Below are 12,584 nucleotides of genomic sequence, written 5' to 3'. Positions count from 1 at the left end.
AAAAAAATCATAATTTCGGTGGCTTCCTTTATCAGTTAAATGTATTGACTTTAGTTTACCATACGCCACGCCAGTACGAAGGCACTCATTTTGTTTGTAATAAATAAGCAAAACCAAACAAATTAGGCTTTACTTTCAAGCTGCATTTCACTGTTCCAAGCTTTTTAATCTCGGAATGAAGGTCTCATTTTCCCCCTTCTCATATGGAGACTTTGGTCCTTTTTTTTGTTTTATTTAATTCTGCTTAAACAGAAACCGTTTCAAGATATTGTCCCGCAAAATTACGAGTTTTGTATTTTACACAAAGTGCTAATGACTGTTTTGTTTTCGGCAAGCCTTTGTTGTCATTTATCCTCTTCTATGTTGTTTTCGTTTGTCCCATCCCCCCCCCTCTTTGTCACGGTTTCCATGCATTTTCTCTCTTCCCTAAACTCTATCTGTACATTCAATTTCCTGCTCTCCTAAACGAAACGCTATCTCCCCAATTTCATCGATGAACAAAGAGACCAACGAACAGGCGGGAAAACAAGAATGCCCAGGTTACTGAATATGTCCTCAATATATCATGTTATATCACTGTTTTAATAGCACGATAGGTGCCAAAACCAGTGACTTGAAACCGCCAGACCTTACTAGCAATTTTCCTTTTGACACATCTCGCATTTTTCGAATACCACTCTCTGTATCATATGACAGTATTACGCTTTGTGAAAACTTCAACAATGAAAACACATAAAATTTATATTTATTTTGATCTTCTATAGGGGGATTACTTGGCACTGGAAAGGGAGGAATATAAGTTTTTCCTTTTTATCGTCATCCTTAGTGCTGAGCTAAGGGAGTTAGTGGTGAAAAGAGGGGATCAAATTTACACTTTTTTTCAACAAAGACTCGGCCCCCTCTCGGAATTAAGTGGGATATAAAAACAGATTTTTATTCCCTATTGACATCAACTGTTGGATTTTGTTAAGGTCAAATAACAAGGGAGGACTCCAGCAGGTCAATCCTTCTGTTTCTATACATCGTAAAAGCTTCAGTCTGTACTTTGTAGGCTAATAAACCGTAAAGAAACGGAAATATAGAATTCAGAAACACCAATTTTGTTTTCCTCGTTTTACTTACACATCTGATACTTTTACAAACAGAATTACAAATATCATAGATTGATATGAGCATCTTTCAATGCACAGTGCACTTTAAACATATATGTTCTGAGTAACTATGCATAATGTAAAGTCAATGTTTCGGCAGATACTTGCTGGTCGTGTTGAGAAATTTCCAGTAATGGTATTAGGATTGGGCTAATGGCAAATTCTGTCTGTTATTTCTTCACATAAGAAAAGCGTTACAAAACAAGAATCACCAACATGCCACTCGGATGGTTCATTCATTTCAGGCCCCAATGGGAGGCTTCTATTCACTCGACAGAAAAGAAAGAAAAAACTTCTTGTAAAGATGTCAACTGAAAGTATGCTAGAACGATTGAGGATACAGCGTTTCTTTGGCTTGTTCCCTTGACGGTCAATTGAGCTTCGTGAATATACACGGATTAGAGGAGATTTTCCTGCCGCAACATGGGGGTGATTTCAAAGCGGGCACTCCCCGGGGACTCGCGGGTTATACTATTCTCCCCGCCCCGTCGTCGGGCAAAAGAGAAACCTTCAAGATACAAGATACACCGTAAAGAATGCAGGAAACGGGACGCATGTATGTAGTTGTGTATAATGGTCACAATACCAGCAGGGGATTACAACTCACAATGTCAGAGTTTTTGTTGGATACGAAGCGGTATTTTCGAGCAGAGCTCCCCCGGACAATAACGGGCAAGCTGGTGGGCGACTGTAGTATCGTACAGCTCCCGCCTTCGGTTTACATAGGTAATAGTCTAAGCCCCGAAGCGAAAGGATACGTTGCATAGAAGAGTGGCTTGTCTGGGCAGAAGCTGTTTAGTCAGCTCCTAAGTCCGATACAATGCATAGGGTTTTGTAAGTCAAACAATTTCCACTGAATCGTAAAAGCATGTGGATTTTTTAAAGCTGTGACTCACACTTACAACAGATGTTTATACGTTTCTTAAATTTAAATCTATACACCATAAATTGATCATTATAGGGAAATTCTGGCAAAGCTATAGGTCCATGCATGTAAACTATCTGGCAAATAAAAAAATACACCTGTCCTATTATAAGAAACGTTCATCTTCCAACGAATTTACAATCATTGATGAGATATAAATCAAAACAGTGTGGCCTGCTTGAAGTGTTCGATGTTATACAGGCATTATTACCAGCTCCTATGTGAGAACCAGGCGCTGGTGGCGCTGTTCAATTTACTCCTTTGTGGTCCATCCTCTATAAACCAATATTATGAAACACTTTCAGCAAAAAGGGGCATGCCATCTCCTATAGTTGATAACTACGTAAGGCGAACTTCTGTCTCATTTGTCTCGCGTCACGCGGCCTTCCCTCCCCTTTCTCCACTGAACCACGTCCCACAGTTACCCCGAATCTACGTGAGTTTTATGGGAACCGAGTAGCTGAGACCACACCCAGTCATTGTTCAGATTCCATGTCCAGTATTGCCGCACTCCTTTTTCGTGGGTCAAAGTTTTGAAAAATGGAAGGCGTTTATGTCTTAAGTCTTTGCTTTTGTTAAGTTTGTTTAACAGGGCATTATGTGAAGGTTCCAGACGGATTATTTGGTATCCGTCCTAAAGATGTTATTGACGAGTTACTGAGGGGGTTCAGTCGCTAGGTGACTCACGACTCATAGACAACTTGAAATTCTGTTGGTCCGTGTTATACTCGGCGTGCAGGAGGTAGTTTCTCACTGCTCTGTTGCTCTTGTGTCTGTACTGCACAGCGGCCATCTGATGTGTGAACAGGGTCTCGAATAACTGGTACTCGGCGTTCTTCTTGGCTTCCTTCTCCTCTTCCTCTTTCTTGGAAACGGTTGGCATCCCAGTTGGCTGTACTTTGGCGAAGAGGCTTCCCCAGTTGATAGGACTCCCAACCCCGGCGAGGAAGGCTGCACCTAGCAGGTCTTGGACGGTGACGGTTTCCACTCCGGCCCGCCAAGCCATCCCTCGCTCCTTGGCGCACCGCCTCGCGTAGTCGATGATCAGTCTCCGGATGTGCGTTTTACGCGTGGACGTCATCCCCCTCGCTGCACGATTCGTCTCCATGTCTCCGGAGTCGGATGACTCTGGATGTATCTCCGCGGTGGTGTGGGATGGCCTAACATGTTTGTGGCGGAAAGTGTGCAAGGCCAAGGCGAAAGTCCCGAAGAAACCTGCAGGATGCGTGGGCTTCGGTTGAGTACGAGATTCAGTAGTTTGGATGGCAGAATTGACGGTGTCATCTGTGTCGAAGTGGATCACATGCATCGTAGATTCCCCCTCATCCGTGGAGGAGAAGCAATGAGTTGATGAGGATGAAGATGACATGTGCGCTCTGTGTGAGGGCTGCATACCGGCCCTGTCAACAGCTGAATACAGATCCACCACGCTCAGCAGGAACGTACCCATGAACGGCAGGCAAGGTGGTGACAATAGAGACTTCCTAACTGCCATCTTGTACAGGTCGCTCCTCCCGTCATCAGCCGTCAGGAACACCAACTCGCTCCAGAGACCATACTCGTCTGGGAAGTCCTCCTCGAACGCCTGCCAGGTCTTCCTCAGTCGGTAGACCGGCAGCACCTTCAGCCCGCTCAGGACGGCCTTTAGGCTGTGGAAGTTCTGCAGCTGCCGGCACCGCTCGGCCACCAGCACGAATCTAGCCACGGTCGCTGCCCGCTCCTTGACGGTCGACGGCCGAACGGTCTCGGTGGAGACCAGTCCAACTACTCGCTCAAAGAACTCGATGAGCCTGGTGGTGTGGGGAGCTCGGGTGTGTCTGTCCTCCTTGAGCCACAGGCAGTCCACCAACTCGGCTTCTCGCACGCGTATAAACAGCAAGGAGTCCAGAAGGGTTAGTTCTCTGGCCAGGACCTCTGTATCAATTTCGTGGACCCCGACTCTTTGCTGTGGTTTATCATGGTCTAGCTTTGCCTGTTTGCGTTTCCATATACTGTGAAGAATTCTTGTCGAAAAATGCTCCGCGTGTTCAGACTTTAATTTACCCTCGGCATGCTGTTTCCTGCGAGGTTTGTTTCGACTGTCGTGCTTTTCGGGCTGCAGTTTCCCTTTCAAAGATTTCTCGTGTTTCTTTCTCCTGTGCCTTGGTGGAGTTTTCTCTCCCGGCACTTTCTTGCCGGCCCGACCAGAAATTCCTGCTCTCCCCTTTCCGTAAGTAACCGTGGGCATTTTACCACCTCCATCCGAGAACTCCACGTCTGCCGACATCTCGCGACATCTCGCTATCTCTTCCTGCAATCTCGTCTGCTCGGTTGACAAGAGCATGACGTGACCACCGATCACGTGGGGCGTCTTGGTCTCGTCGTCGTTCACCAGGTCCTGGTAGACCAGAGAGGCCCGATGCGCGGCGTCGGCTGCCGGTTGCATATCGTCCAGGAAGCTGGCCTCGCCTTCTAACACGTCTGGCAGTGAACAGCGATGATGCAAGGTCTCCTTCGTCGGTATCGGTGGCAAACCGCGCCTTTCCCTGTGGAATGAACGTCATTAAATACAACATTATAGCAACTTCAACTACTCTTTAATTGCCGGTATACTTTAACAACATAATGTATTAATGAGCGGCGTAGCTCAATGTGGCCCTATGCCGATGTTTTGTGTACGAATATTTTTTTTTATCCGCAGGGGCCGCATTTCATTGCTACAACTTACTTCTCTGATTTAACAAACTATTCTGTACGTTATTTACATGTCATTTGTCACTGTTAATGACAAAAAAGTATTTTTTTTGTTTTGTTTATTTTTAGCAAGCACTTGTAAAAAAATCTTTCTCCTAAAGGTTTTCGTGCGCATGTTGACTTTTCGCCGTTCTTAACCTTTCCAGCTGTCAACCATTTGATGAATCGGGAGTTTGTAACGACCCAAAAAGGGCCTTGACTTTTAGTAAAATCTCCCCCCCCCCAGCCAAAAAAAAATAATTACAGGCTTTTAACTGTAAATGGAGGATTAGTGACGGGGATGTTCATGCTATGTGTAAGGCGCCAACGAGACTGTCCAACAACCCAGACAGCTATGTTATAATGGGTGCGGGATTTTTCGTTCCATATTAACGCCCACGCATCCTATTGCAAAGAAGTCCCTTTTATCCAAATTTACAAAGATTTCTTCAGTTCAGTGGCGTATCGGAGGGGGAGGGCAACTTGCTCCCTTGAGGGCCTTTTTTTTTTTTGGCAATTCTCTCTCCCCCCCCCCCCCCCCCCCCCCAGCAAAATCGTGTCCAAATGTGCTGCAACGAAGAGCGCCACATATTGTCCGATAGTGTCCAAGACCGTCCGTACTGAACAGCGCCCCGAGAGTAAGACATGCAGTGTCCAGCTTCCCCCTCCCCCTTTCCACGAACCCTAAACCTGGATACGCTACTGGATTTCTTCCAGCTTACATTTTAGAGTATAACCTCAAGAAACATTAGGCTATAAAAACACACACACGATTGCCGGTTTTGACCAAAGCCGGTTCCTTCAATGTTTCATGAAGTTTTAAATATTTTGTGTTGTTGGTTCATTCAATGAACTTTCGTTTTGGTGTTCCAACGGGAATCTTCACTGTGTCGTCTGACGAAATTTGGCATCAGTTAATACAAATCTTGCATGGTCAAGTGGTGAGTACGATGTATGAGACATCAGGTTGTCAAAAAGAGGAACAACAAATCGCAGTCAGATCCGATACTACATTGTTTATAATTATTTGTACATGGTGATTGCCGTCTAGGCCTACGTCTTACCCGTGAGGTGTGGTGATGTCTGCTTCTCTCAACTGGTCGACTGCCGTCAATGAAGCCAGAGGGCGCCACCTGCCGACGTGTCCATGTCCATGCGCCTCCATGTTAAACTTTTGAAAGAGGTCCTCCACGCACAGGATGAGCTTCCGGTTAATTTCGTCAGAGACAGGGTGCATCCAGTCGAAGTTGGTTTCTCCTACCAAGCTGCCCACACTCTTGATGTCTTCCAGGCTGGAGTACGTGTCTGAGCTGCTGTAGCTGGCTTTCCGCATAACGAGGGAGTGCTGATTCCCCGCGGGCTGCCAGACAAGTGAAGCGGTTGGATTCATGATGACCGCTGCAGACTTTTGGCTCTGGCCGTGTTTCACGGTGCTACGAGAAAGGTCTTCATGGGTGGAATGTTCGAGCAGGTGGTCAGGGAGGCCTATGTTCGCTGTGTCGTGGTCATCAGCCGCTATCTGGCCGTCGTGATCCCGAGACAGAGCCCCTCCGAAGTGTCCGACCCAGTGATAGGCGCGGGACTCACGGCGTTTCCGTTGCTGCGCCACCGCCAGGGCCGCTGCGCTGTCTTGGCTGTCGACCGTTGACTCGTCCAAGTTACCATTGGCGCGAGGTGCCCTTGTTGCCTCGATTGATAACGGGTGTTGTCTTTTCTCGTGGCGCCTCTCGTCTAGATCATGGATCCAGGACAGCCACTCTCTCCATCGGTCCTCACGGTGCCTGCCCTCAGCTAGCTCTAGGAACCAGGTCTTCCCTGTTGACAGGCGCAGCCTCAAGACGTGCTCGCCGCGATGTTCCTGATGTTTCCTGTTTGATAGTCTTGTATTCTGCAAGGGGAATAGATGTGCCAGATGGAGGTACTCCAAGTTGGAGGGTGCATCAGTAGCAACCACCACGGTTCTTAGATGTCTGGCGTTGGTGTCCACAATCTCCTCAGCTATCAGAAACACGGTCTCTGTCAGGCCAGCGTGCACCATGCAAAGACACTCCCCGTGCTTTCTCTCTAGAACGAAGCGACTCTCGACCAGTACCACCTCGTCACAGAAGTCAGAGTATTCTCCGCTCCACAACAGTTTCTGGAGAGTCGCCATCGGCTCCACGACTTGGCCACAAAGCGAGATAGATCGACAGTTGTTTTATCAGCACTGTCGGAATCCTCAGGTGATGATGTGACTGACTTGGTTGCGATTATAAACACAGCTGTCTACGCGCGCAATGATGCTTCGCGATACGCGCGTTGTTACATCATGTGCGTATGGTGTTTATTACGTCACAAAAGTTGAAAAAGTCAGAACAGGCGCTACACGTTAACTTCTGACCAATCAGCGCCGAAGCTCGAAGAAAGGCATTGCAGGTTTTCAACCAATGAGGGCGCTATACAATTTTACTGCAGAATTTCCCGGAAGCCGCGTGATGTACAGCTAGCTACTTAGCTACGTGAAGGAATCGGTTAGTTTGATGGAAGGACAACCGCTTTTAAATATACCTGTGCGATGACTGAAATTCCTTGACCAAATACACTTCTCTCTAGAGCTGATTTTACGGTGTTTGGAATTTAGCTTGCAGATGTGTGGTGTATAATAACCGCCCCCTCCAAAAAAAAGAAGAAGATGTAAAGGATCTTTTTTTTTTTTAAAGAAACTGATAAAACATGAAAATTCTACTTGATTGATGTTCTTTCAGCAAAACGAAAACAATTCACACAGTCACATCCCTATAAGATTTGTTTTCGTTTTGCTAAAAGAACACTTACCTTTTTTGTGATCCGTGGACAGAACTTTAAAATGGTGGATGTGTTTAAAATCCGTAACTTGAAAAGTACACGAGTCATTTGCATGCATCTTGTACTAAGAGGTTTTTTTAATTGGGCTTTCATATTCATGATAGTGCTGCAGATCCTGCCATTTAGAGTCCTGCCATTTAGAGTTCCTTTTTTTTTACTCACCCTGTGTAGCCATAAAATACAACGACACGGTTTATCCTGATTCAGCAGGAAATGGTGTGTATCACAACTAGCTGACGCTGTCCTACAATTTAGGACAAGTGCGCATGACTCATACGAGAGGAAGTCATTGGATGAGCGAGTGCTGTACTAAACCTTTATTTATGATCGATGCTACTCTGTGCTTGGTTTCACAATTGATCATCGAAAGTACTCCCGAGTCGTGCGCTGAATAACCCACATGGGCTGAGATTGTTGTCATTTCGGGCCTTGTTTTGTTAGTTTGTAATTTATTGTTCAGGAGCACTTTGAATTGAAACTTTTTCTCTTTGTGTGTGGAGCATTACTTATTACTATAATTGTCGGACCACAAAAGTGTATTTGCTGTGGAGAAAACAGTCCAACAAAATATTTTTTTCTGTAATATTATATTCCTTTCCCCGTTTTATATTGACCTCATATCCCATAAATGATATAAAGTCGCGACTTAAAAGAACATGGCAATGTTAGACTCAAAAATGCACTTTACAAAGGAAACATCGTTTCATTTTTTCAATTTATTTATTATACATGTAAAGCACAATATCAACATTATCATACACGGGTTTACGGAAACATATAGGACCTAAATTAATCAATTTAAAACTGTTACATTTTATTCTGCAGTGATCTATTGGATGTACGTACTCTGAAAATCATTGCATAAAACTGTCATAATTACTTTTGAATTATCTAGTATTGTAAGTTATAAGATGAAATTTCTTTCAATGGATAGTACAATTATACCATGCCTTGTGTAATTTTGCCAAGTGTGAAATGTGTTTTAATAATATACAAAATTGCAGTACAACTCGCAACCTCCATGGTAAAATATCTTCCATCATCTTCAATGAACAATACCGGTTATCATGACTTTTACACGCTACTGATTTCCAGTTTCCATACATCTAAAAACTAACACCTGAACCAACTTAATCTACTCACAATTTCGATTCAGAAAATACAAATTGGGGAAAGATTTCCATATACGAAGTTCACTAATTTTCCTCTGTATTGACTAACAAGCCCTCAGATAGCAATTTCATGTCATCAAAGTCAATTTGAGCAGTGAGAAAATACAAGCATTTTCTTAGAAAACACTTAGAATGTTTCAGTCCAATCTCATAGGGTTTGTACACAGGGTGTTGAGTGAACTTCGTATATGGAAATCTTTCCCAAATGAGACACCAGTGATTGTTCTCCGAACTTGATGAGAAGACAATTGTTCTAGTCCAGAATTCCAATTATGGTCTCAAAAAAATTCTAGACTTGATAATAAAACTAGCCTTCAGTTGTATTTTGTATTATATTCCCTCGGCATCACACAACCATTCCACAACTATTACATACAAACTAATGGAATTTGCTCTCACAGAAAAATCGACTTCTAAAAACTTAACAGCTACACAACTCCTTTTCACCAAGAGTTTTTTTTCCCCATTTGTTTACTGATAAATATTTGGAGTTGCACAAGTCCCCATCAACAATAATTACCCCATTTCTATTGTTAGTTTTTGGAAAAACAATTTTAAACATATAATTCATTGCTAATAATGCATTTCGAAAAGTAATACAAATACTATTGATAAATACAATGTAGAATTCTTGGTCAAAATAATCTGCAAGATTTCTGCTGAAAATTTATCAAAATGAAATGATGTTTCTTTCTGTATTTAACAATTTCAAAACAGGGTTATACAAAGAGGAATTTGTTTTCTTCACACTGAAGTTCCAGGAAAGAATAGCACCCCCAGCAGAGCAAACCCTTTGCCGCATATTTTCTTGCGTCAACCCAGGCACACGCAAGTCATTTTGACAAAATGGAGGCCGTGTAATTAGTTGCAACATACAGGGTGAACAATAAAAACAATGTAATCCAAAAACAACGGTGCTTAACTCTCACTGTGCAATCATGGCTGTACATGGAGACAGTTGTGACAAGACAGGTCCCACACATTGGGCAAAACATGGCGATCTGCGTAATGTTCAGATGAGAAATGTCAAAGCTTATAAGGGCTGGCTTGTCTCAACTCTCTCGTTTTAAGACTCTGGGTGTATATTGAGGTGGTCTGCTGTTGACGATGGGTGGATCTATGTAGCAAGGGTGTCCTTAGGGTGTGATACTCATTCAGGGATCTCTCCATTCTAGGGACACAAACAAGAAAATCAGTTATTTATTTTCTTCACAAGTTGGAAAGCAAAGGCTTTAAAACTCTAACATAGAATAGACCAATCCACTAAGCTCCTCCCCCTGATGGTTGATATTTTGCAATATCACTTTCCCCTTACTTTAAAAAAGCATTGTAGGGCCTAAAATCATGGGAAGCTGTGTCGGTGCAATTCAAAACAAACTTTGGACTTACGTCCCATTCCCAGTACAGTGCTTTGATGACTTCTGACTTCAACTGTGGTCCAAAGAGAGGGTTGAGTTGCATCAGGAATGTGCACAGCCAACTGTCGAATCGAGAAAAAAAAACACAAATGAGGTTTTTATCCACTTTTTTCCTATTTTTTTTCGGAAGGAATTTGTTTCATCTTATCCTGAAAGTGTGTAGGGATTTTGCCGATGCCCTTTGTATCTCTTTGAGGGTTGTGTGAAAGTTTCAGAATGAAAAGTTGATTTTTATGTTTTGAACATTGTGCTCAGCTCATCTTCAAGAGAATATTATTAACCCTAACCAACCTCGACCCTTCAAAATCCAACTGCATGTTGAAATCTGTTGGAGTGAGTACTGCACTAGTAAACTGATTATGCTTTATATTGGTTAAGGCATACCACCATAATCAGAGTCCAACAATTTTGGGTGTAGAGTTTACCGTTATGATGTTTGATTTTGCAAGAGTGAGGAAGGTTCCTAGTAAATCACTCAAGGGGGTTAGGGTTAAAGTCTTATTCATGTGACCCTTTGATGACATATATGATATTCTGATAGAACAACCAACCCCTTTGTTCAGCATGTTCAGACTCTAGACACGTCCCAACAGAAAGAACTCTCTTGTGCACTGTGTGTATCTATCAGATGGAATGCAATTAATAATTTTGAACGGGATCTTGGGTGGATTCAGCAGGGATTTCGACTGTGGCTGTGAAATGTGAGTACCAATTTCACTTGTACTTACAACAAATAACAGCAGAATGCAGTGAGCGCCAACATCAACTGGATGATTCTGCAATGGGTAAAAAAATGATGGCAAGACATTAATATGGGTATTGAGAAACATTTGAAAGTTTGTTAGGAAATCGGGCCTAGCTAGGGGCCTTCTTAGAAAAGTTTCTTGACTCTCCATAACTTTGGTCATAACCGCTGAAGTGGCGTACAGGTTGCAACATTCTTTCCGACTGACCTTCATTGATATAATGATGATGAAAACAAAGTGGCATCAGGATGCTCAACACAACATGTCAACATAACACACAGGGGCGTAAATCCCGGGGGGGGGGGGGGGGGGGGGGGGGGATGATTGTTTTTTTTTACCCCCCTCCCACTTTTTGACCAGGGGGGGATGGGCTATTGAATCATCCCCCACTTTTTCGTCATGAGAAAAAAATGTGGATTTCGAGGTATGTTTCAACATCCCAATGACCAGAATGTATTGAATAACACTGAAAAGTAGAGAAACAAAGCACAAAAGCTTTTAAAATGCGCCTATTTGATGTAAGCTTGAGTATACATCTAATTAGATACATCCAACATGCCCAATTCATGAAGAGCGCCCCCTAGTGTAATGTGGTGTCCAGCCCCCCCCCCCCCCCCCCCAGCCCTGGTTTTTCGAATTTCCATGGAAGGGCAATTTTTGGATATTGGTCATCCCCCACCTCCCCCTCTTCCCCCCCCCCCCGCCCCCCACCACCACTCGCTGGCACAGATTTACGCCACTGAGTGACACAGGTACAGTACACACCACTGATGTCGGAAATACACGCCTTATCCCAAACTACATACGTAATCCAAATAATCAACACAGTGTAGGACAGTTCAACACTGCATTGATTTTTCGCTACTGGAAACTCACCCTCTATCTGCTCTTTTCCGTGGAACAACAAATGGAAGAACAATGCCTATAAATGCCCATATTACTGTCACAATAAGGAGCGTTATCCAAGCACTTGCCATACTTAAATCACGTCGTATTCTCACCGATGCTTTCGTTAAAAAAATAAAATCACTCTACAGCTCAGTGCAGTAATGATCTATGCATATAGCAATTGTGTCATGTGATTAGTAGTCTGGTCCCCCTGTTTCGGATATTATCCAATTTCTGTTGATAACGTCTGGGTGACACATAAGTCTACAAACCTAAAAATAGAACAGCCGCTTGATTGGTTTATATTATAATTATTGCACTTTTACGTCATGACAACCTTTTGATAAATGAGCGTTCCAGCTCACATTTAATCAAAGATGTCTGAGCTCAGTGCCAGAACAAAGTTACATACTCTAAAAACAACTTACATGACTGGTTTTAGTCCTATAGTTATTGAAAATTGAATACGAATCAAAGTTTCATATAACCCATAATAAAGTAGTATAGTTGGAAACGACTCCAATTTCAGTTATTTGCATAACTATTTTTCCAAAGTCAATAATACTGACTTGAAAAAATATAGTCAGATTGACTGATTCAATTTGCACCCAGCTGACCCTGAATGTGGCTATAGTCAAAGTTAACTGGGTTCTAGTCAAATCTGAATAATGTGTGTGTGTTTTTTTATTTATTTTTTTAGAGTGTATCGTATCTTGGATAACGTAATT

General features: G+C 43.1%; 2 protein-coding genes across 2 annotated transcripts; both read right to left on the bottom strand.

Moving 5' to 3' along the window:
- Positions 1-1,079: 1,079 nt before the first annotated feature.
- Positions 1,080-7,010, bottom strand: LOC119739611. The gene is made up of 2 exons (XM_038214591.1): positions 5,853-7,010; positions 1,080-4,601 (listed from the first exon to the last, which is right to left on the bottom strand). The coding sequence occupies exons 1-2, from the start codon at positions 6,938-6,940 to the stop codon at positions 2,744-2,746; spliced, it is 2,946 nt and encodes a 981-aa protein (XP_038070519.1). The 5' UTR covers positions 6,941-7,010; the 3' UTR covers positions 1,080-2,743.
- A 1,587-nt stretch (positions 7,011-8,597) lies between these two features.
- Positions 8,598-12,045, bottom strand: LOC119740025 (V-type proton ATPase subunit e 1-like). The gene is made up of 4 exons (XM_038215217.1): positions 11,845-12,045; positions 10,951-10,998; positions 10,194-10,284; positions 8,598-9,975 (listed from the first exon to the last, which is right to left on the bottom strand). The coding sequence occupies exons 1-4, from the start codon at positions 11,943-11,945 to the stop codon at positions 9,955-9,957; spliced, it is 261 nt and encodes an 86-aa protein (XP_038071145.1). The 5' UTR covers positions 11,946-12,045; the 3' UTR covers positions 8,598-9,954.
- Positions 12,046-12,584: the final 539 nt, after the last annotated feature.

The sequence above is a fragment of the Patiria miniata genome, unplaced genomic scaffold (genome assembly GCF_015706575.1).
Source record: "Patiria miniata isolate m_02_andy unplaced genomic scaffold, ASM1570657v1 HiC_scaffold_4, whole genome shotgun sequence".
Classification (NCBI taxonomy): Eukaryota; Metazoa; Echinodermata; class Asteroidea; order Valvatida; family Asterinidae; genus Patiria; species Patiria miniata.
This window is presented reverse-complemented; position numbering and strand designations above follow the sequence as displayed.